At 38.5% G+C, this 26,587-nt stretch overlaps 1 protein-coding gene across 1 annotated transcript; it reads left to right on the forward strand.

Moving 5' to 3' along the window:
- The first annotated feature begins 14,956 nt into the window (after positions 1–14,956).
- On the forward strand, positions 14,957–21,311 carry LOC128702927 (glutamate-gated chloride channel alpha-like). Its single transcript, XM_053797417.2, has 7 exons — positions 14,957–15,177; positions 16,087–16,169; positions 16,602–16,751; positions 17,100–17,298; positions 19,586–19,690; positions 19,980–20,028; positions 20,916–21,311. The coding sequence occupies exons 1-7, from the start codon at positions 14,957–14,959 to the stop codon at positions 21,171–21,173; spliced, it is 1,065 nt and encodes a 354-aa protein (XP_053653392.2). The 3' UTR covers positions 21,174–21,311.
- The last annotated feature ends 5,276 nt before the right edge of the window (positions 21,312–26,587 follow it).

The raw sequence follows: 26,587 nt of genomic DNA on the forward strand, positions 1-26,587 counted from the left end.
ATCTCACTCCAAACTTTTTCTTATTTTCAACCACATTTGTTGATAACATCTCACCCACTCTCTCATTTGCTCTCTTTTTACATTGCTTCACCACTCTCTTAACCTCTCTCTTTTTCTCCATATACTCTTCCCTCCTTGCATCACTTCTACTTTGTAAAAACTTCTCATATGCTAACTTTTTCTCCCTTACTACTCTCTTTACATCATCATTCCACCAATCGCTCCTCTTCCCTCCCGCACCCACTTTCCTGTAACCACAAACTTCTGCTGAACACTCTAACACTATATTTTTAAACCTACCCCATACCTCTTCGACCCCATTGCCTATGCTCTCATTAGCCCATCTATCCTCCAATAGCTGTTTATATCTTACCCTAACTGCCTCCTCTTTTAGTTTATAAACCTTCACCTCTCTCTTCCCTGATGCTTCTATTCTCCTTGTATCCCATCTACCTTTTACTCTCAGTGTAGCTATAACTATTATTATTATTATTATTATTATTATTACTGCTACTACTACTACTACTACTACTACTACTACTACTACTAATACTACTACTTCTACTGCTACTGAGTATTCATTTGGTAGTTATGCTTCACTTGTTTTCGCCAAGCAAACTTTTCATGAAAAATTAACATAGCCAGAATAAACATTAGTTGAGGTGTACAGTTCGTGATATTAATAACATTCTGCACTCCCACAAACTTATACCTCTTCTCGAAGACCACTGTATAAGACGAACTACTCTCCCCGCCCCGGGGAGCCACTGCTAGACTTCTGCAGAAGTCGAACGACACCCTCCACCACCTGGGGGCAACGCTGGGTCACCAAATAGTCAACCCGGGCCTGGATATTACCGGCAAACCTCATACATACACAGACTTATAATCCCAATTTTTAAAGGGGTGGACCGGTGAGCCAGTGGAAGGCCTCAGTCAGATGACCAAAAGCTCCATTATTATTATAATCAAGGGGGAGCGCTAAACCTGTAGGATTATGCAGCACCAAAAGCTCCAGCTGCGGGTCATCATATGACTGGGACCCGCGTCAGGAAACACTTGTCCTGTTTCCTGATGAATGGAAACATGAACACATATGCAGTTTAATGTGATCCTTTATTGACAACGTTTCGCCCACACACTGGGTTTTTTCAAGTCACGCACTGATCTACCTGGGGTGGAAGGTACGGGAATTTTCATAGTCAGGTAGATCTGTGTGTGACTTGAAAAAGCCCACTGTGTGGGCGAAACGTTGTCAATAAAGGATCACATTAAACTGCATATGTGTTTTTGTTTCCATTGTGTCGGTATTTTATGCCATTTATTTTCTTCCTGATGAATCTTACGTAACTTCTCATAATTTAAATTATAACTTTACATCCTTAAATTTTAGAAGGACTGGTAAGCCAGGGAAAGGCTTCAGCCAGGTGTACAAGACTCACGTTAGGAGGTATTTGACCTTTTCATTGACAATTTGTCTTCTCTTAGTTCACAAAGGCACAATCATATGCACTGAGAGGTATATATTTTCTCAGTGTATATATGCTGGGAATTTATTTTTGTCCCAAATCTGCACGCTGTCATAACAACATACTGGAGTACGAAATATGGAAGTGTAAAATAAACCAAGTGAAAAACAGGGGCACCATGGGCACAGTAAGAGAACACTGTATCAACATCCGTAGTCCTAGATTGTTCAACATCTTACCAGAAAATATCAGAAACACTACGGGGACAAGTGTAGAAGTTTTAAAGAGGAACTGGATAAATAACGCTATAGTGTCAAATCAACTAGGTTATGATGGATATGTAGGCCAGCGGGTTGCCAACAGCAACAGCCTGGTTAACCAAGCAAGCAGCAGACAAGCCTGATCCAATGCCGGTTTCTGGGAATAGAAAAACTCTCGAAACTTATGAAAGGTATCTGAAAAGAATTACAGTATTCTTATCAGATGGTGACCAGGTGATATGAAGTCTTACTGACCCTCTGGATAATCGGTAGGTTATTAGCCCAGTTAACCACACAACCTCACAAAGACTTGTCTAAATATTTGATTCGTTAATTTAACCTTGTTGGACTCCACTTCCAAACTCATAACTCTTACTCCTACCTTGTCTTTGTCGTGTGTTCTCCTCATTACTCCTATTTCACTTTAATTTTTCTTTCTTCTTCCTGGCAAAGGATTCTTGATTCAAGGAATTGGAGCTGCTGCCCCCTTCCTTGGATCATTCTAAATTACCTCCAGTTCGCTAGGTGCTGTATGCCTTCTGCGGGTTTAGCGCCTGTATACAAAACAAAACAACAGCAATAACAACAAGAGCAACAACAACAACAACAACAACAACAATAATAATAATAATAATAATAATAATAATAATAATAATAATAATAATAATAATAATAATAATAATAATAATAATAATAATTTTTGCTCGGTCTTTCAAAGTTGATGGTTACCTGTGTTTTTATTTGTCCAAATGAATTTGTAGGAAGAAAATGAAACCTCATAAACCTGTGAATAAGAAGACATTATTAAATAATGAGTCGTTAATGGGACAATATTCCCATCTTGATTCTTCCTGTGACTTAGGTACGTAAGTTCTTGTCCCCAGGTCTTTACTTCTTGTTCAGGGACTGAACACCTATCAATGCTGAGGGTGAGGTTAGGTAAGATTCGTCAGGAAACGGGACAAATGTTTCCTGACGGGGGTCTTAGTCAGATGATGATCCCCTGATGAAGCTTATGGTCATATGACCGAGGCCTTCCACTGGCTTATCCGTCCACCCCTTTAAAAATCAATATTGTTAATGCTGAGGAACTGAACAACTTTCTTGAAGGATGAGGGAGTGAACACCATCAGTCATTGCTGAGGGAGTGAACATCTTGTATCAAGGCTGAAGGACTGAACACCCTCTATCAAGGCTGAAGGACTGAACACCCTCTATCAAGGCTGAAGGACTGAACACCCTCTATCAAGGCTGAAGGACTGAACACCCTCTATCAAGGCTGAAGGACTGAACACCCTCTATCAAGACTGAAGGACTGAACACCCTCTATCAAGGCTGAAGGATTGAACACCCTCTATCAAGGCTGAAGGACTGAACACCCTCTATCAAGGCTGAAGGACTGAACACCCTCTATCAAGGCTGAAGGACTGAACACCCTCTATCAAGGCTGAAGGACTGAACACCCTCTATCAAGACTGAAGGACTGAACATCCTCTATCAAGGCTGAAGGATTGAACACCCTCTATCAAGGCTGAAGGACTGAACACCCTCTATCAAGGCTGAAAGACTGAACATCCTCTATCAAGGCTGAAGGACTGAACACCCTCCATCAAGGCTGAAGGACTGATCACCCTCTATCAAGACTGAAGGACTGAACACCCTCTATCGAGGCTGAAGGACTGAACACCCTCTATCAAGGCTGAAGGACTGAACACCTTCTATCAAGGCTGAAAGACTGAACACCTTCTATTAAGGCTGAAGGACTGAACACCTTCTATCAAGACTGAAGGACTGAACACCCTCTATTAAGGCTGAAAGACTGAACACTCTCTATCAAGGCTGAAAGACTGAACACCCTCTATCAAGGCTGAAGGACTGAACACCTATCAAGGCTGAAAGACTGAACATCCTCTATCAAGGCTGAAAGACTGAACACCCTCTATCAAGGCTGAAGGACTGAACACCCTCTATCAAGGCTGAAGGACTGAACACCTCAAATTACCTCTACACTTCTACCACCGTCTCCAATACTCAAATGAACTGTGAATGAGACTGATGAAGCTTACTGCGTCGGGAGAACCAACTTCTGTTGGCTCATTTATGTTCACCTGCCAAGCTAAATTTATTTTAATTATCATTATTATTATTATTATTATTATTATTATTATTATTATTATTATTATTGTTATTATTATTATTATTATTATTGTTATTATTATTATTATTATTATTATTATTATTATTATTATTATTATTATTATTATTATTATTATTGTTATTATTATTATTATTATTATTATTATTATTATTATTATTATTATTATTATTATTATTATTATTATTATTATTATTATTATTATTATTATTGTTATTATTATTATTATTATTATTATTATTATTATTATTATTATTGTTATTATTATTATTATTATTATTATTATTATTATTATTATTATTATTATTATTATTATTATTATTATTATTATTATTATTATTATTATTATTATTATCAAGGGGGAATCGCTAAAAAAATTATTTTGAAATTACTGAAATTATCGTCTTTAATAACGTCACTTGGCAGTGTGCTAGACTTCTCTACAACTCTATTGCCAAAACGTCATTAACATATTTCAGTTCCAAGTTTAAATCGTTGATATTTTGGATGTAAGGAGTTCTGAACTTATTATATATTCTCATTCTTTCAATTATATTCCCGTTATACTTCGTTCTTTCGTTTTTTTTTTTACGTTTCCAGAGAGTTAATGTTCACTCTGTATTATGGTGTAAGTTTATTTAGGAACAGGTACACATTAGTACAGTTATCTTACATAATGTAAATTACCCAGGATAACCCTCAAAAAAGTCAAAGTGACTTATTTCCATTGGATTCCTTTTATTTCCATTGCAGCAACAGTAGTAGTAGTAATAATAGTAGTAGTAGTAGTAGTAGTAGTAGTAGTAGTAGTAGCAGCAGCAGTAGTAGTAGTAGTAATAGTAGTAGTAGTAGTAGTAGTAGTAGTAGTAGCAGTAGTAGTAGTAGTAGTAGTAGCAGCAGCAGTAGTAGTAGTAGTAATAGTAGTAGTAGTAGTAGTAGTAGTAGTAGTAGTAGTAGTAGTAGCAGCAGTAGTAGTAGTAGTAATAGTAGTAGTAGTAGTAGTAGTAGTAGTAGTAGTAGTAGCAGCAGCAGTAGTAGTAGTAGTAATAGTAGTAGTAGTAGTAGTAGTAGTAGTAGTAGCAGTAGTAGTAGTAGTAGTAGTAGCAGTAGCAGTAGTAGTAGTAGTAGCAGTAGTAGTAGCAGTAGTAGCAGTAGTAGTAGCAGTAGTAGCAGTAGTAGTAGTAGTAGTAGTAGTAGTAGTAGTAGTAGTAGTAGTAGCAGTAGCAGTAGTAGTAGTAGTAGTAGTAGCAGCAACAACAGTAGTAGCAACAGTAGGAGTAGCACCTGGATAATGACAAAGCGACCAGTCTTCTATCACTCTGGGATCAATGTAGCTATGAGTTGGTTGCAGCTCAATTTTCTGATTTATCAAGGGCTTGCAACCTTCATTATGGCTGGTGATGACAGTCTTCACATGAGACCCACTGCTTGTGGTGAGGGGAAGTGGGAGAGTGAGGGAAGGGAAGGTGAAGTGAGGGGAAAAACGTAAAAGAAGCAGAGAATTGAGGGAGTGGTGGATGGAGGGATGACAAGAGATATGTAATACGTGTACTCACTGAGTTGTACTCACCAGGTTCTGTTTGCGGGGGTCGAGTCTCGGCTCCTGGCACCGCCTCTTAATCTCGGCATTTTTGGTTCCTGGTTTCATGGTCCCTATCACAACTATTCTTTATTTTTTGGCTGTACTACGTTTTCATCTAACTTATTTTACTTATTTACAGCCCTGAAGACTGGGAAGATATATTTTAGCATCCCCGTGACTCATCTGTGTCCCTAGCTTCCATCTATAATTATTTCAAGAAGTGCCCCTTTCTACCCGGTCAAATCATCTGAGTATCTTGTATGTCGTAATCATGTCTCCTCTAGTCCTTTAGTCTCACCTCATAATCCAAGCGCCTTAGCTCCTTAGCACCACATAAGAAGGCTGTATGCTTAGCCTGTCATCCCTGTTCCCTCTTTTTTTAAAGTCTAATGTACCAGCAGGTAAGTGTTTCCTGTAGTTTGTAACTCCTCGTTATCACCTTCGTCTGCTCCCTGCAGGATATGTTGTGTGGACGGCGGTGCCGGTGCTAGTGTAAGCAAACTGCTGCCTCCAGACTACGACATCACCGAGGAGCCACAACCACCAGGTAACGCCTTCGTTACACCTCCTACAGGCAATGTCCAGGTCTTAGTGTCCCCTGTTGTCTTCCATAGACACCTGAGTCTGATGTGCCGTGTACAGGTGAGTCTGAGGTGTTATACAATGCAAATTACAATAAGTAAATTAAGTTTTATATACAGTTAATAAGTTTTGTGCTCAATTTGAAGGCCTCAACTTAGGCACTAAATCAGTGTGAAACATGGATCATGTTTTGCGTGGGAAACTTCTCTCCTGGACATATTACCTCCTGGAAATTATAACCTCAAACCATACCCCGGCCGGGATTGAACCCGCGGTCAGAGAGTCTCAAAACTCCAGACCGTCGCGTTAGCCACTAGACCAGCTAGCCACGGTCTGGAGTTTTGAGATCCTCTGACCGCGGGTTCAATCCCGGCCGGGGTATGGTTTGTTTGCAATCGTGTCATTACGATTTCGTGAGTCATTATAACCTCAAGGCAAATTGATTTCTGGTCATCATCATTTCAAAGTCATCATCATCGAGGAGATAGCGGTACTCCGGTTAGATGTAGTTCTCCAACAGGTGCTGAGGCAGAGATGTGTAGGTTGTGCTCCAGTAGGCCTGTAGCCTCGACAAAAACTCTCAGGCAGATGAGTACCGTGGGGCTACAACTAATATATTCTACCGGTCACTTCACAGTTATTTAAGGCCTTGGTTTATTGAATGAATTCATGAATAACAGACTAATATCACTGTTGAATGGTGCCGTAGGCTGGCTGTAGTTTATAATGTTAACATTTTCTGCAGCATATAGTATTTTGATTTAGTGTATTGTGTGATGATACTTGTTAACACTGTTATGAGTGATGATACTTGCCAACACTGTTATGAGCGATGATACTTGCCAACACTGTTATGAGTGATGATACTTGCCAACACTGTTATGAGTGATGATACTTGCCAACACTGTTATGAGTGATGATACTTGCCAACACTGTTATGAGCGATGATACTTGCCAACACTGTTATGAGTGATGATACTTGCCAACACTGTTATGAGCGATGATACTTGCCAACACTGTTATGAGTGATGATACTTGCCAACACTGTTATGAGTGATGATACTTGCCAACACTGTTATGAGTGATGATACTTGCCAACACTGTTATGAGCGATGATACTTGCCAACACTGTTATGAGTGATGATACTTGCCAACACTGTTATGAGCGATGATACTTGCCAACACTGTTATGAGTGATGATACTTGCCAACACTGTTATGAGTGATGATACTTGCCAACACTGTTATGAGTGATGATACTTGCCAACACTGTTATGAGCGATGATACTTGCCAACACTGTTATGAGTGATGATACTTGCCAACACTGTTATGAGTGATGATACTTGCCAACACTGTTATGAGTGATGATACTTGCCAACACTGTTATGAGTGATGATACTTGCAAACATTGTTATGAGTGATGATACTTGCCAACACTGTTATGAGTGATGATACTTGCCAACACTGTTATGAGTGATGATACTTGCCAACACTGTTATGAGTGATGATACTTGCCAACACTGTTATGAGCGATGATACTTGCCAACACTGTTATGAGTGATGATACTTGCCAACACTGTTATGAGTGATGATACTTGCCAACACTGTTATGAGTGATGATACTTGCCAACACTGTTATGAGTGATGATACTTGCCAACACTGTTATGAGCGATGATACTTGCCAACACTGTTATGAGTGATGATACTTGCCAACACTGTTATGAGTGATGATACTTGCCAACATTGTTATGAGTGATGATACTTGCCAACATTGTTATGAGTGATGATACTTGCTAACACTGTTATGAGTGATGATACTTGCCAACACTGTTATGAGTGATGATACTTGCCAACACTGTTATGAGTGATGATACTTGCCAACACTGTTATGAGTGATGATACTTGCCAACACTGTTATGAGCGATGATACTTGCCAACACTGTTATGAGTGATGATACTTGCCAACACTGTTATGAGCGATGATACTTGCCAACACTGTTATGAGTGATGATACTTGCCAACACTGTTATGAGCGATGATACTTGCCAACACTGTTATGAGTGATGATACTTGCCAACACTGTTATGAGTGATGATACTTGCCAACACTGTTATGAGTGATGATACTTGCCAACACTGTTATGAGTGATGATACTTGCCAACATTGTTATGAGTGATGATACTTGCCAACACTGTTATGAGTGATGATACTTGCCAACACTGTTATGAGTGATGATACTTGCCAACACTGTTATGAGTGATGATACTTGCCAACACTGTTATGAGCGATGATACTTGCCAACACTGTTATGAGTGATGATACTTGCCAACACTGTTATGAGTGATGATACTTGCCAACACTGTTATGAGCGATGATACTTGCCAACACTGTTATGAGTGATGATACTTGCCAACACTGTTATGAGTGATGATACTTGCCAACATTGTTATGAGTGATGATACTTGCCAACATTGTTATGAGTGATGATACTTGCTAACACTGTTATGAGTGATGATACTTGCCAACACTGTTATGAGTGATGATACTTGCCAACATTGTTATGAGTGATGATACTTGCTAACACTGTTATGAGTGATGATACTTGCCAACACTGTTATGAGTGATGATACTTGCCAACATTGTTATGAGTGATGATACTTGCCAACATTGTTATGAGTGATGATACTTGCTAACACTGTTATGAGTGATGATACTTGCCAACACTGTTATGAGTGATGATACTTGCCAACACTACACTTGTTGGCAGTGTGTGATGAGTGAGTCACCACAACGAGACACAAAGCCTAAATTGTTATTATGAGTCTGGCAGCGGAGATGCAGTAGTGGACCCACAACACCTGGAAAACGGAGGGCATCAAGTTTGATCCTTGGAAAAGTAGGGTAGCTCCAGTTCCTTTGACCAGGAGCTCATCAACGCCATCTAGCGTTCCTTCTCTTTGTAAGGAATAACCCAGATGGGTTTAAAGCCTCTCGGTATTATGGTCATTTATATATAAAAATAAGTAATTCGTAAAATAAACGAATTTATTCTTCTAAAGATTTTATCAGAATTTACTGAGTTGCATAATGATATAACTGTCGTAGGTATGGAATAAATGGAATGATATACGTACGGGGTTTCACTTTATTGAATGAGGATTTTTCAGCTTGTTTTTTTATTCAAATTAAGATCTGCTGGAAAACATTTTCACAGGAAAGAAGGCAGAGAGAAGTCACTGAAAGTGTAGTCAACTAGTTGTACTCACCTAGTTGAGGTTGCGGGGGTCGAGTCCGAGCTCCTGGCCCCGCCTCTTCACTGATCGCTACTAGGTCACTCTCCCTGAGCCGTGAGCTTTATCATACCTCTGCTTAAAGCTATGTATGGATCCTGCCTCCACTACATCGCTTCCCAAACTATTCCACTTACTGACTACTCTGTGGCTGAAGAAATACTTCCTAACATCCCTGTGATTCATCTGTGTCTTCAGCTTCCAACTGTGTCCCCTTGTTACTGTGTCCAATCTCTGGAACATCCTGTCTTTGTCCACCTTGTCAATTCCTCTCAGTATTTTGTATGTCGTTATCATGTCCCCCCTATCTCTCCTGTCCTCCAGTGTCGTCAGGTTGATTTCCCTTAACCTCTCCTCGTAGGACATACCTCTTAGCTCTGGGACTAGTCTTGTTGCAAACCTTTGCACTTTCTCTAGTTTCTTTACGTGCTTGGCTGTGTGTGTGTGTGTGTGTGTGTGTGTGTGTGTGTGTGTGTGTGTGTGTGTGTGTGTGTGTGTGTGTGTGTGTGTCTGTGTAAGGATATCATATGTGTTCAGGGAATTGGAAAAGTTTTAAGATATATCTTCACCAATCAGTGAGTTTACCAGACACGGTATTACAACCCAGGAATTCAAAAGCCTGTTATCCTGGGTGTAAAGGGAGCAAAATAAATACAGCAGAAAAACTTTGAATTATATTTTCCTTCACCAACTATGAACGGAAGTACAGGGGTAGGTATTAGTGCACGCCACGGTAATCAAGGCAGAATAGATGCCACTAGAGAACAGACCGTGCTTCAACCAGCTCTCGAATGGAAATGACAAGGGTGAAAATGTGAGTGGTAACCACGTCACCTACACAATTGCCAGAACCACCTTCTCATTGGCTGAACCTAGGTGCTGATTTGACGATGGGTCCCCGAAATCATCAAATCCTTAGCTACCTGGTTCACTGGTTGGGAGGTAGCCTTTATGAGTGTGTTCACATGCTCTGAAAAAAGGGAACATACTATTTGCATGCAACACACGTAAAAGTGTCACTGCTCATTCCTCGCAGATTCTCCATGCTGATACTCACTTCTTATACATATAATAGGTACAATAGGCGTATGACCATTTATCAAAGGTATATTTGGGAAAATGTGAATATGTTCGCTTCTTATAAGTGCAATTACTCGTATACAACATATATTAGGCAACAATAAATTCAAAGTTATCCATTGTATATGTTTGTTAGGTGACAAACTAACGGAAAACTAAATTTTTTTCGATAAATCTCTCTCAACACTTTTGGAAGGATTGAATATTATACTCAAAAAAAAAAGCTAAACTCGTATGGATGATGTTACAAAGGCGCCAGGAAACACTAGGTAATATACTGGACTGACTAATGTAGACTACGGAACAATATATTCTTGTCTAAAAAAATAAACAAGAATCTTTGAGTAATATTTTAAGCAGTATGACCTACCAGTGGTGAATAGCTCTTGATCCTAAGAACTGAAGCTACTCTCCGTGTACTCGGATCAGACCTGATTATCTCCCATTCCTGCAGCTGTGTTTAAGTTTAAAGCGTCTATTTCAGCATGATACAGTGTTTGTAAAGAGATGGGTGATATTTAAGCGTACATGCAGAAAGCCCCGTAGGGTTTTACCCCCGTAGGGTTTTACCCCCGTAGGGTTTTACCGCTTCTCCGTGAATAATACTGGGCTGACATACTTCTTAATAGACGTTGAGTTCATTGCGTGATTTTGATGTTGATGAAGGCGCTAGTGTTGTCGCGAGTCAGGATGATATATTAATGAATCTCTGTATTGCTGGTTCGTTATATGTCCTGAGTCTTGGAAGCGTAAATTGATTATATGCATTTCTTTTTTTTTTGTCACAGTAGTGTTTCTGTTCGTTGTTTATTCCTTTGTTGCTGTCACTGCGGTGTTGCTGTTGTTCATTTACGACTTCAAGTTGGGGGGGGGGGAGGAAGGGATATATTGGACGATCGATGTGGTTTCGTGATGCGTTTGTTGACTAAAAACATTCCATGGCTGAAGCACGCTCTCTCTCCTTCCCTCTCTCTCTCTCTCTCTCTCTCTCTCTCTCTCTCTCTCTCTCTCTCTCTCTCTCTCTCTCTCTCTCTCTCTCTCTCTCTCTCTCTCTCTCTCTCTCTCTCTCTCTCTCTCTCTCTCTCTCTCTCTCTCTCTCTCTCTTTCCCTCCCTCTCACCCTTCCTCTCTCCCTCCTCTCCCTCCCTACCTCCCTCTCACGTGCAAACATGCGAATAATATTCAGAATCTGGTACAAAACCGGAATCACGACCCATTACTTAACGTACATCAGAGCAATGCTAGAGCACACGGCACCTAGAGCACACGGCACCTAGAGCACACAGCACCTAGAGCACACAGCACCTAGAACACGGAGCCCCTGCCAGGTAAACACGGAGATATGATTCAAAGAATCATAACACGACCAGTTACACAAATGAAAAACGGAAGCTACGAGGGCAAGAGTGTATAAACTTTACCTCGGGATACTTGAAGTGCAAGGAAGTAGGATAACATTGTCACAGTATACAGAAGATACTCTGAGAAATCCACTAGACAGACACTGACAGACTTTTCACAATAAATACCGCCACAATGGTTGGTTGGTTTACTGAGTTTCAATCCTATCATCTACACGAGTCACTCAAGCTGCATGTAACCCTTTGTGTCTCCAGTTAAGATTAATTTAATGTTTAAAATAAAGATTAAAATCAACTATCAATGTATATACAGAGACATACACACCCGTCGGTGTATATAAAGTCACAGACTACAGTGTTTAGATAGTAATTAGGTTATAACTCTATAGACTACACGAGGGTCATTAATTAAGGCTTCCTGTAACATGTTCACTACCACTTAATAATACCTAAATCACTAAAGTCTGGATAATCTCAGCAAATATATACCAAGATAAACACATTGCATATCCTAAGATAGGATATCCTAAGATTAGGATATCCTAAGATCCATTAAGGAGACGCAGGACCTTCAAGAAGTTATTGACTCGTGGCATCCTCAGTTGATTCAGAGGAAGTACTTTAAGCAACAGAATTTGGCGTTGTATGGATCATATGGGTTTATCGCTTATTTTTCAACACATTAATACTACTACTAGTAGTAATAATAATAATTGTGAGTGTAGCAGGGAAGTGTAACACACATTACTGATTTATGGTAAAATTTCAGAGAAATAGAATCCAATAAATATTAGAGACATTTGATATGAACATAATATATGACGAGTTCTGTAAAATAAATGACAATAAAATCTAATAATTTATTGATTTTATTACAAAATGTGAGAAATAACTATAATATCTGGTCGTGGAAAATACTATGAGGATCTTATTTTAGGATGAATAAGTAAGCAGTGATCCTTTGTGTTTTTAATGGGATGTAAAAGCCGGCTGGTGTAAGCTGGCTTTTGTAACCACTGAACGGGACATCATGTGCTTGACATCGATGTCAGATCTTGGGTTATGAAAGAGTATTTCAGGTATACTGTGTCAGGAGACACTGAGGATACACTGAGTCAGGATACATAACTTTGTTTCCTGACGAATTAATCTTCACCTTCACCGTTACTCTTACCGGCACTGTGAACTAAGTTAGTGAAGGATGGGGAGAGATCCTTTTGATCTTCACCTTGATCTGAACTGCTCACTCAGTATATCTAGCAATAAAAGGAACACTGTTTTAATAGGCCTAGAAAATACAAAACGAGGTCAAAAATACAAGTTGTAGAACACGTTTTACTCTACTGAGCGAAACGTTGTTCAGGTATAAACTTCTCTAATCCTTCAACAATTCGTAATATAATTTTCTAAATAACTATATTATATTATTTTATTTCCACTTATCACAAACTCTTTCCCTCACAGGAGGTCAACCAATCGTGGTAGGAATAAGCTGGTCGATCAAGAACATCTACGAAGTGAACTTTCGTGAAATGGTATGTATGTCCAGTCGTGCTCATGATATAGTCACGAACATAGTCAGGAACATAGTCAGGAACATAGTCACGAACATAGTCACGAACATAGTCACGAACATAGTCACGAACATAGTTACGAACATAGTCAGGAACATAGTCAGGAACATAGTCAGGAACATAGTCACGAACATAGTCACGAACACAGTCACGAACATAGTCACGAACATAGTCACGAACATAGTCACGAACATAGTCACGAACATAGTCACGAACATAGTCACGAACATAGTCACGAACATAGTCACGAACATAGTCACGAACATAGTCACGAACATAGTCACGAACATAGTCACGAACATAGTCACGAACATAGTCACGAACACAGTCACGAACATAGTCACGAACATAGTCACGAACATAGTCACGAACATAGTCACGAACATAGTCACGAACATAGTCACGAACATAGTCACGAACATAGTCACGAACATAGTCACGAACATAGTCACGAACATAGTCACGAACATAGTCACGAACATAGTCACGAACATAGTCACGAACATAGTCACGAACATAGTCACGAACATAGTCACGAACATAGTCAGGAACATAGTCACGAACATAGTCACCAACATAGTCAGGAACATAGTCACGAACATAGTCACGAACATAGTCACGAACATAGTCAGGAACATAGTCACGAACATAGTCACGAACATAGTCACGAACATAGTCAGGAACATAGTCACGAACATAGTCACGAACATAGTCACGAACATAGTCACGAACATAGTCACGAACATAGTCACGAACATAGTCACGAACATAGTCACGAACATAGTCAGGAACATAGTCAGGAACATAGTCACGAACATAGTCACGAACATAGTCAGGAACATAGTCACGAACATAGTCACGAACATAGTCACGAACATAGTCACGAACATAGTCACGAACATAGTCACGAACATAGTCAGGAACATAGTCACGAATATAGTCACGAACATAGTCACGAACATAGTCACGAACATAGTCAGGAACATAGTCAGGAACATAGTCAGGAACATAGTCAGGAACATAGTCACGAACATAGTCACCAACATAGTCAGGAACATAGTCACGAACATAGTCACGAACATAGTCACGAACGAAACATAGTAGTCTTGCTAACTAAATATTTTATATCAAGTTTTTTGTGGTAACATAAAGGCGAGTGTTTCTTGTTTTAGCTTAGTAATAGTTTATCATGAATGTTGTTCAATATTAAGTGGGTTGTGCAATTCTGAAGGTGATATTTTAGGCCTATGGGAGAAAGATTCATGCTGGTTGCCTACTCTTACCAAAAAATCACCAAATCTAATGTAGTTTAGGAGTTAAATTATTGGTTAAGTTTCGTTGGGTTAGTTTTTTCGATTAAAAAAAAATTGCTTATAGGCCTAAGATGTAATTGCATCCACTGAACAACTCACTTAATAATTGAGAATTTGTATTAAAAACACAAGGAGCTTGTCTATATTTATCTCAAATTCTGTCAATGATTGGTAGTTTTGATCCCAGGAAGAGGAGCGTAACTCTGATTCATTGGATCATTATCATCCCTTCACATAAACGCTAACATTTTTTTCCCCTCTCATGTGTTGGACAGTCTGTGCTCCTCTCCATGTACTTTCGCATGTCGTGGGCGGAACCCCGGCTTGTGGGCGTGCCCAGGGTAGACGCCCCCGGGGAGGGCATGGTGCCCCTGCACTCTGACCTCACCAAGCACGTGTGGATACCTGACCTCTTCATCCACGAGGCCAGGGATATCAAGTCCTTTAAGATGATCCAGGAGGTCCAAGGCGTATATCTACGTCCACCTAATACCATCTTCCTGTCCACGCTGTCAGTCTCCCTCATTGATACTTATTCCTTAATTGCTCTTCAGATCAAATCTTATTGCCTTCAGACGATGTATAACTCCCACGCATTTAACGCTTCTTCTTGAATGATAATAATAACAATAATAATCATCATAATAATAAACTACTGTTACTAATAAAAGTAATAATAATCTACACTACTTGTATATGTTTACTTTTCACGGGGAAGCGCTAAACATGTAAGAGTCACAGAGCCTGGAGAATGGCAGTAGTTGGGCTTGATCCTAGGAAGGGCACCTCCATTTTCTTGGATCATGAGCCCTGCACTACCACCCCTCTTGATGAAAGTTCACCATTAATAACTAATAAATTAGTATAGTAATTAATGTTTACGAAATCTATTGAGAGTTTCGTTAATAAGATAAACATTACTTTGTAAAGTTAATATTATTTTATTGCTGCTGATGAAAGTAGGAATAATAAAGCTCCTGAAGAAGAAATAAAGTAAATGAAGGATAAATGACGGTGTTATCCACGGGGAAGTGGAAAAGAATTCTTCCTCCGTAAGCCATGCGTGTCGTAAGAGGCGACTAAAATGCAGGGAGCAAGAAGCTTGTAACCACTTCTCCTGCATATATTACTGAATGTAAAAAGAAAAGCTTTCGTGTGAATGTAATTCTAAGAGACGGACACGATAGTGAGACATAAATAGTTATATGGTTTCTTTATTGGCTACGTTTCGCCCACACAGTGGTTATAATTATGCAGTTTATTAAAAATAACTACATGGGCAAAACGTCGTCAATAAAAGATCCGTGAACTTGCATGTCTCCATACGACTATTGGACTGATATCACATTAGTCTGAAATTCTCAGTAAAGAAGGTTTTTATTTTGTAATTTAAGGAGTAATTTGGAATTTTATTTCCTAGGTTACAGATATCGCTGGCTTGTCCTATGTTCTTCTCAAAGTACCCGTTCGACGTACAGGGGTGTCTGATGACTGTTACCTCTTGTAAGTGACTCCATGTGTTCTCTGAGGGGCTAGGGCGACTTCCTTTCGCCGTTCCATCCTTCCTTCCTTCCTTCCTTTCTTTCTTTCTTCCTTCTTTCCTTCTTCTTTCACTCTTAGTGAAATGAAATTATATTAGGTTTAGTTCTAGCAGTACACAGGGATGTAATGCATTCATGCTAGCTAAGTAAAACCTATTTAAGAGCGATTATCACTTCATGAGATTTACAATTAACTTGAATTTTAATGAATCGAGGAATCCCACATGTAGAAAAGACTGTATTTCGCTCTCCATTTGAAATCTTCAGCAGAGGTCGATATATACTGTTTCTGTCTGCATGTAGTATTTTGTTTAACTCATGCACAGTTTGTTATATTTTGAAGTGTCATCGTGAATTTTGTTGTTGGCGATAACGATGTCAAAATTCATTCCAGACAAGTTCGATGAGAACACACTGCGCCTGGAGTGGCTAGCCGAAGAGGTGTCGGCTGACCCAGGCATCAGTAACCAGCTCCCCAACTACGAATTCAGTCTTGAGTGGGACAACATCTCCACCAAATACTGGTGCTCCAACTGCTCCTTCGGTAATATTTTACAACTTTTTAACTTAAATATAATTTTAAGCACTTCTGCTTGTAATTAAGTTTTTTTAACCTTATATATTTTAATTTTAGTAGAAATATTGGACTGTCGGCTGGGAGGAACGCCTGTAACAATGATGTGTTGTTATAACCATTGTGTAAATGTATAACAGTCTGCAATGCTACGTGTAGTGAATCTGGAAAACAGTTGGATGAAATGGCTTATGGTTGACGACTGCCAAACATTGTCCCCATTAAAACTTGTCCTGCAGCGTGTCTTCACTTTGAATAAAGCTTATCTTTCCCCCCCATCCCCCATCTCCTTACCACATGTTTCTCCCTACTCTGCAGCTCCTTCATCAATGGGACAAGCACGGATTATACTAGTTCGTCGGTATGGCCTCCACGTGCTGACCGTGTACGTTCCCTCTGCACTGTTCGTGGCGGTGGCTTGGGCGTCCTTCTTCTGGCCTCCTGATGTGATCCCTGGCCGCACTGTGCTCATCATCACGTCTCTCCTCACGGTCATCTCTATGTATGCTGCCATCGGGTGAGTTTTCTGCATGGCGTGATTTTTTCTAAGACTAAACAAAGGACTGGGGTCGTGAGGGGCATGTGATATTACTGAAATGGGTTGCGGGACAATAGTCTGAAGAATACTGTACTTATTCATCGGTGGCTTTCGTGAGGCTAGAAATTTCTGCCTTATGCACTGGTAGACCCACTGTAATGCAAACTAGAGGCATAACGCTGACAAGGATTGAAAAATAAATAACAGCACTGTAGCCTTTATTGGAATAACGTTTTATATAAAGGATAAAGTCCACTCATGGATGAAACGTTGTATCAGAAAAGGACTTATCACCAAACCCATCATGTGTTTCTGAAGTCTTTTGACTTCCGTTCACATGAGGGATACGAGGTGAATATTATTACTGTATTCACGGGAAGCGCTAAACCAGTAGAGGTCATACAGCACCTAGGAAATAGGAGGCAATCTGGTTCTGTCCAAGGAAGGGATGGGCAAATATATTCCAGGTAAATAAGCTGGTGGCTTGAGGTTGTACATTGCTTGTGTGATGGATCCTTGAGATTGTTGGGAATGGTGGGGTCTTGTGTCTGTCTGGAACAGCGAGTCTTGTGTCTGTCTGGAATAGTGGGTCTTGTGTCTGTCTGTAATAGTGGGTCTTGTGTCTGTCTGGAACAGCGGGTCTTGTGTCTGTCTGGAATAGTAGGTCTTGTGTCTGTCTGGAGCAGGGGGCCTTGTATCTGTCTGGAACAGCGGGTCTTGTGCCTGTCTGGAATAGTGGGTCTTGTGTCTGTCTGGAATAGGGGTCTTGTGTCTGCCTGGAACAGTGGGTCTTGCGTCTGTCTGGAACAGTGGGTCTTGTGTCTGTCTGGAACAGTGGGCCTTTTGTCTGTCTGGAATAGTGGATCTTGTGTCTGTCTGGAATAGTGGATCTTGTGTCTGGATTGCATTTTATGATATTGTGGTGAAAATATGTGCAGGGGGGGGGCACTGCATGATGGACGGGACACTATGTGTTCTTTGATAGAGCCTAGTAACCTAGTAACCTAGCAGTTAGGTTGCTGTTAAATTTTACTTACCTTGTGAATGTCTCCCGGTACTGACGGAGGTGACCCATGGTAGCTCCGCGTCTTTTGTTGACCTCAGTATCCTCTCACAAGGACGTCTATCAATAACACAATTTCAGTAAACTCCGTGAAATATTGTATTTAAATTACAATACCAATAAATTCAATTTAAGTTTGTGGACTGTATGGAAAAAGGGAGAGAATTATCTGTAAATTCAACGGCAATATCGTTCGGGTTGCTCACAACGAAGATAAAAATTTCGATCTTTTCACCTCTAGTTATTAGAGGCGTTTCCTAACACTTCCTTCATCAAAAATACAAGATGACCAACGTTAAAATCTGCCTACTTTACCTGACGTGGTGTCACACGACTGCGATTGTGAAGGGAGCTTTGAGGAAGTGTGGAGTCTCCTTCCTCGTGATGTGTGGGTATTGTTGAAGGTACTGTCAATTTCCTCCAACCAGCCTAATGTAAAATAAAGCCCGGATAAAAATGTATTTGGTTGATAAAAAGGAACTCACATGATGGCGTCCTTCCTCTCTCCTCGATGCACGTCTTTGATGTAAAAAGTCACGTATACAATGATGAGTCTTCCGCCAAGGGTTTTTTTTGATCCAGAGGGAAAAAAGGATAAGTAGTGCATATAGTAGCAGAGGTAAGGTACATAGCAGGGCCGAGCTAAGTGATGGCTCTGTCCTAATTGAATAGAATGCGTTGCGTATAGATTTCGGATATAGAGAAAATCCCTGTATTCTAAGTTATGGTGTTGGAGGTAGATATGAATAATGACTCTAAATAGCATTTACTACGTTGGTTACTCCCCGATGACTTGTCTGGAAACTAGCTAGACGATGTTTAGAGTTACCTGCCGAGGGTCTTAATGATAAGATGACTCGTTAATTTGCTCATTAAGCAGCTTACATAATTACGTCCTCGAGTCAAGACTGCGTCCATAGTAAAGCACTTGGCTCTCTCCATTGTATTTGTGCGCCTGTTGAGATAGCTCTCTCTTCATTTCTAAACAGCTCAGTTTACAGGCTAAGAACTACTATTATCTCAACTTATTTCAAAGACCCTTCAGGAAATAACCCACAAAAGGTCGACTGGAAATCATTTATTACCAGGAGAATATTATCTTCTTTAATGTATGGGACAAACTCCACAAATCTTTACAAGTCACTTTTTACAGTTTCTAGCTATCATTATTCTTTTAACACTATCTATTTTTTTTTTCACCAGGTATAAAAGCCCAGAGACGAGCTACATAAAAGCAGTGGACGTCTGGTTGTTTATGTGTATCGTTCATGTGGTACTGACCTTATTCCAGTATGCTGTTGTAATTACGTAAGTTACTCATTAAACTCACAAGTACGTAAGCTTATATTCGGGTTCATACACAAAATTAATTTTTTTTTAGTTGTCTTATATAGTCACTTATGTGTAAATTAACTTTTGACAACCCAATAAAGAGTAAATAATGAATATTCTTCCTTTTTTTTTCTAAATTCTTCAACATTAAATGGGTTGTGCATTGTAGCTCGTAATGTTTCGTGAAAATTTAAGAAAATATTTTTTTCTGTTGCCCGACCTAACTCAAGTGCATGAACTAGCAGTAGCAAATTTTGTTTTCCAGAATTCAGAGAAAAGAAAAAGAGCTGAGAGTGAACTGTGTGGCTCCCATGGTGAGTCTTCCCAGCACAGTGGCTCGTCTGTGTTCCTGTTTAAGTTTGACTGAATTACGTTTATTTCATTATACTGTCATCAAGATTAATATAATAACTACCTTGTTTAATATAATAACTACATTGTTTAATATAATAACTACCTTGTTTAATATAATAACTACATTGTTTAATATAATAACTACATTGTCTAATATAATAACTACATTATTTTCTAAGCAGTACTATTGTGTCGTTGGGCTCTTGATCTAAGAAATGGTGTTACCCTCCCTTTCCTTGGATCAAATTTGATTACCTTCCATTGTCTAGGCACTGAATAAACTAACCCCTAATGTGGTAAACTGTGGTAAACTGAATAATCTAACCCCTAATGTGGTAAACTAACCCCTATGGGGTTAGTTTACCACAGTATTCCTGGGGAATCGTTAAATCCATAGGGGTTATTCATTGCCTAGGGAATGGAGCGTAATTAGGTTTGATCCAAGGAAAGGGAGGGTAACACCAGTTCTTGGATTAAGAGCCCAGCAACGACACAATAGTACTGCTTTCCTGAAGCATCAGTGTATAAATGACAAATGAATACAAAAATATGTAGAGCAGTCAGTGTATACATGTCGTAGAGCGGTCAGTGTATACATGTCGTAGAGCGGTCAGTGTATATATGTCGTAGAGCGGTCAGTGTATACATGTCGTAGAGCGGTCAACGTGTGTGATACAGTTTCAAAAGGATATTTATGTACAGTTCTGAATATTTATTAAAGGAAACGATTTACGACGAGTGGTTTTTCCCCTAATAAATATTCAGGACCGTATACAAGTGTCCTTTTTCCAGTTTCTCGGTATCAGGTTACTGTTAACAAGTAATGTGTGTGTTTTGGATGTTGTAGAATGGTCAGTGTGTACGACACAACACTTCAATCCCCCTCGGGAACGTTACAACACGACGCGAATCCTCGACAACTTCGTCGCCGTTGTCAGCAGGAGAAGGTGGGCAGGACTCAACCGCTATGTACGAACCGGAGAAGCGGATGGCACCCATCTCCCTGGTGTGGCATCTACAGCTGGTGGAGAATGTAGGCAAGATAGGCATACCCTTGATCTTCTTCTTCTGTAACCTCGTCTACTGGTCATACTACCTATCCTGAGCTCTCATACTCCTGCACCCCTGCAACGGTAACGCAGCAGGACTTGACGTAGGCGCTGTAGGAAGTGTCGCCCTTGCATTTTCAGAACCTTTGTATCTATCATGTCTTACAAAGTTACTGACTATAAAACATGTTAATGACCTGAATCCTGACCATCTTTTAATGACGAGTGATGAACGAAGTTGTGATATGCTGAGGCGAAGTGTTGGTCATATTCAACTGTGCAATCAAGATGTAAACAAATCGAAAAGTCGCCGCAATAAAAATTGTGTTTTCTTTGATGTGTCTCAGGTTTATATGTTACACCTCACATCATTAGTCAATATTTGGAACAGCTGTTCACTTTTCATTATGCAAAATCTCCAGATGTTAGGTGGGCTGTAGGAGACGTATTTTGAGTGTACTATTTTTTTTTTTTACCAAATCTAACTTGCCGTAACCCAAATGTAACCTAAAATTACTCCTTTTCTAGATTAGGGCGCTTTAGACTGGGCCGTATTTGGTTTTCCAAAACAGAACACATGGGCCCAAAATATAAATATCTCCATTACGCAATTCAATTTATTTTGGAGAATTTACATAGAAGCCCATATTCAAGTTGAAATCTGAACAGCTGTACTAAATATTGACCACATCACCTGATGCCTCATCTTTCTCATCCACACCATTATCAACCACGCCTCAGTTAATAATAATAATAATAATAATAATAATAATAATAATAATAATAATAATAATAATAATAATAATAATAATAATAATAATAGACACTAAACCCGTAAGAATCATTCAGCGTCAATCACGCTCGATAGATATAAAGGCTGAGAGTAGCTTGAATTCCTTGACTCACAAATATTTCAGTATGACCACCGAGACATCCTCATGAAGGGACAAGTTGTTATATATGAACCAAAGCATCAGCTGACAACTCAACCAGTAATTTTTAAACATTAAAACAGGTTTTTATGTAATATAAACGCTTCGCAGGGAAATCGAAACACGAGAAAATGGCTTTAATATCGTTTATATTAATAGAATGAAATCTTACACTTCTATGCATAAAAATGGTTAAGTAGATATGCTATAAATATATCTCCCATGTAACAGAAGTTATCCCCCATTGCATCGTGTCCCTGTAGAATCATGAGGGATACCAAGATTATGTATTTTTTTTATATCCCTTGGTCTCAGGGCCACCATACTGAAAAAAAATCAACTAATGGACTTACTGCATTTCACAAAAGAACATTCTTGCATATATACAGGTAATTCAGAAATACACTTTGATACTCAGTTCTATTAGATTTTGACCTTAAGGCTTTTATATGACTTTCATTAGTGAATATTCATGTTTAAAGATTGCAATGATGAAACAGAAATTCTGCAGATAACATGTATACATACATGTATGCATATGTATGTGTATAAACCGGTATTATATATATATATATATATATATATATATATATATATATATATATATATATATATATATATATATATATATATATATATATATATATATATATATATATACATATATATTTGTCTTGTTAAAAGGTAGAGAAAAGACATTTTTTTAACATATCGGCCATGTCTCACAAACGCCAGGTGACCCTTAAAGGTAGGAAACTTCATCTACCCTCACTCATTACTTAGTTATCTTCCTAGAAATGAACGGTCATCACAGCTTATCTTACTCAATGACTCCCAACATCATCTCAGAGTACTGACATAGTTCCTCCCACACCTCTGGAACCTAAAACTGCCTAACCAGTTTTCCAGAATCCCTTCATAAATATTACATTGGCAACATTCCTTGTTTAATCAGTCATGCATTCATCTGTACTTCATTTTCTTGCATTCCCTTTCCGCCGTTTTTCCTTCCTTATACTCCCCCTTTTCTTATGAGTTTTACCTTATAATTATAATAGTAATTCCCATTCTCTCACGCACCCAACCTCCTATAATTATAAGTTGCTGCACAAGTTAGTTCTGAATTATTAAATTTACATCTCAGTCTCAGTATTTTCTCCTGTTTTAACCCACCTTTTTTACCCTCCCAGATTTAGATTAGTATTCTAGTTACTATTGAAGACTAGTACTGTAGCTAGTATTGTAGACTAGTATTCTAGCTAGTATGTAGACTAGTATTCTAGCTAGTATTGTAGACTAGTATTCTAGCTAGTATGTAGACTAGTATTCTAGCTAGTATTGCAGACTAGTATTCTAGCTAGTATGTAGACTAGTATTCTAGCTACTATTGTAGACTAGTATTCTAGCTAGTATTGTAGACTAGTATTCTAGCTAGTATTGTAGACTAGTATTCTAGCTAGTATTGTAGACTAGCATTCTAGCTAGTATTGTAGACTAGTATTCTAGCTAGTATTGTAGACTAGTATTCTAGCTAGTATTGTAGACTAGTACTGTAGCTAGTATTGTAGACTAGTATTCTAGCTAGTATTGTAGACTAGTATTCTAGCTAGTATTGTAGACTAGTATTCTAGCTAGTATTGTAGACTAGTATTCTAGCTAGTATTGTAGACTAGTATTCTAGCTAGTATTGTAGACTAGCATTCTAGCTAGTATTGTAGACTAGTATTCTAGCTAGTATTGTAGACTAGTATTCTAGCTAATATTGTAGACTAGCATTCTAGCTAGTATTGTAGACTAGTATTCTAGCTAGTATTGTAGACTAGTATTCTAGCTAGTATTGTAGACTAGTATTCTAGCTAGTATTGTAGACTAGTATTCTAGCTAGTATTGTAGACTAGTATTCTAGCTAGTATTGTAGACTAGTATTCTAGCTAGTATTGTAGACTAGTATTCTAGCTAGTATTGTAGACTAGTACTGTAGCTAGTATTGTAGACTAGTATTCTAGCTAGTATTGTAGACTAGTATTCTAGCTAGTATTGTAGACTAGTATTCTAGCTAGTATTGTAGACTAGTATTCTAGCTAGTATTGTAGACTAGTATTCTAGCTAGTATTGTAGACTAGTATTCTAGCTAGTATTGTAGACTAGTATTCTAGCTAGTATTGTAGACTAGTATTCTAGCTAATATTGTAGACTAGCATTCTAGCTAGTATTGTAGACTAGTATTCTAGCTAGTATTGTAGACTAGTATTCTAGCTAGTATTGTAGACTAGTATTCTAGCTAGTATTGTAGACTAGTATTCTAGCTATTATTGTAGACTAGTATTCTAGCTAGTATTGTAGACTAGTATTCTAGCTAGTATTGTAGACTAGTATTCTAGCTAGTATTGAAGACTAGTATTCTAGCTAGTATGTAGACTAGTATTCTAGCTAGTATTGTAGACTAGTATTCTAGCTAGTATTGTAGACTAGTATTCTAGCTAGTATTGTAGACTAGTATTCTATCTAGTATTGTAGACTAGTATTCTAGCTAGTATTGTAGACTAGCATTCTAGCTAGTATTGTAGACTAGTATTCTAGCTAGTATTGTAGACTAGTATTCTAGCTAGTATTGTAGACTAGTATTCTAGCTAGTATTGTAGACTAGTATTCTAGCTAGTATTGTAGACTAGTATTCTAGCTAGTATTGTAGACTAGTATTCTAGCTAGTATTGTAGACTAGTAGTCTAGCTAGTATTGTAGACTAGTATTCTAGCTAGTATTGTAGACTAGTATTCTAGCTAGTATTGTAGACTAGTATTCTAGCTAGTATTGTAGACTAGTATTCTAGCTAGTATTGTAGACTAGTATTCTATCTAGTATTGTAGACTAGTATTCTAGCTAGTATTGTAGACTAGCATTCTAGCTAGTATTGTAGACTAGTATTCTAGCTAGTATTGTAGACTAGTATTCTAGCTAGTATTGTAGACTAGTATTCTAGCTAGTATTGTAGACTAGTATTCTAGCTAGTATTGTAGACTAGTATTCTAGCTAGTATTGTAGACTAGTATTCTAGCTAGTATTGTAGACTAGTATTCTAGCTAGTATTGTAGACTAGTATTCTAGTTAGTATTGTAGACTAGTATTCTAGCTAATATTGTAGACTAGTATTCTAGCTAGTATTGTAGACTAGTATTCTAGCTAGTATTGTAGACTAGTATACTAGCAGCAACCGAATGATGGTCGAGCATATCAGTGGATCCTCTATAAACATGCACATCCAGAAGTCTACCATCCAATATTTGCCAGTCTTGATAAAGTGTTCTTCACTATGCGAGTCACCAGATGTGTTTCACGGGTCACAAAGTACTAAAAAAAAATTGCTCAATGCTAATAAATAAGTAAATTTCAAACTAACTGCATTTGTTGGATATTTAATTAAAAACAATTTGTTGTTAATTATTAGTATAACAACTTGAGTCTCATGAGTCAAAACTTGAAATTTGTACGTTAATTTTGTTTCAGATTCTGTATTAAAGAGGAGTCTTTGGGGGTTGTATTTATCTCAGCTTATATAACAGAGAGTTTAATTTAATCCTTATCTCATGTTATGATAGGCTTTAGACCCCATTACAAACCATCATACTGAATTTGTTTGTTAAAAAAACATGATAATAGGGTTGTGGAGAGAGTTTTAGGAATACTGTTCTGTAAGACTTGTTAAACTGTACACGCCGTTATTATCTGCATTATGTACTTCACTGACACTGTTTATATGAGTGTATGAGGGTGTATAGCGGACTACAAACTATAACAGTGCTAACAGCGGTCTTGGGTAGCATATATACAAGTGAACCACTGGTGGCAATTTCAATGATACTTTAATGCAAAAACATTATTATACGACGTTTCACCCACTTGGGGGAGGGGGTGAAACGTCGTATAACAATGATTTTCTATGCTAAAAGTGTCTTTGAAATTACCAGTTGCCAAATGATCGTGCGGAGCCAGCACTAGACCCTCAGTTGAACCTGTGTTGATCAATCATTAAAGGAGTTTGTTGGCCACTGATGGGTTATAACTGCAGTGGCAGAGTAAAGTTGCAGGTGAGCCAGAGTGGGAAGTATATGGATCTCCATGCAAGGTAAACACACACAGGTCTGTTTAATAAGTCTTCACAACTAGTCATGAAAAATCTTGATTCAGCACTACACAGAGAATATTGATGATCGCGTCTGTAAGATAATTTTTTTTTCAGAGTATGACAAATACTATGTAGGACTGCAAAAAAATATTTTCGAGATCTAAACTACAGAGATGAAGTGATTAAGTGAAATAAATCCAAGAGCAAAATTATATTCGCATAAAATATTTTAATAAGAGTGGGAATATCAAAATGACGTGTTCCTTTAGAATGGCTGGGAGTATAAATATTGGGGTGAAGTAAGGAAGAGAGTTAAGAGGCTATGTAGAGGGAGGGCATGAAGGAGAGTTTGAGGACATGTTTCTCTCAGCGTATAAATGCTGAGAGCTTACTTTAATCCCTAATTTAGGGATTA

The sequence above is a fragment of the Cherax quadricarinatus genome, chromosome 82 (genome assembly GCF_038502225.1).
Source record: "Cherax quadricarinatus isolate ZL_2023a chromosome 82, ASM3850222v1, whole genome shotgun sequence".
NCBI classification, from domain to species: Eukaryota; Metazoa; Arthropoda; class Malacostraca; order Decapoda; family Parastacidae; genus Cherax; species Cherax quadricarinatus.

Excerpts from the sequence above, each read along its gene's own strand:
- LOC128702927 (XM_053797417.2), top strand. The coding sequence starts at position 14,957 with ATGTACTTTCGCATGTCGTGGGCGGAACCCCGGCTTGTGGGCGTGCCC. Across the intron at positions 16,170-16,601 it reads TCTGATGACTGTTACCTCTT|ACAAGTTCGATGAGAACACA; the intron begins GTAAGTGACTCC and ends AATTCATTCCAG. Across the intron at positions 16,752-17,099 it reads GTGCTCCAACTGCTCCTTCG|CTCCTTCATCAATGGGACAA; the intron begins GTAATATTTTAC and ends CCTACTCTGCAG.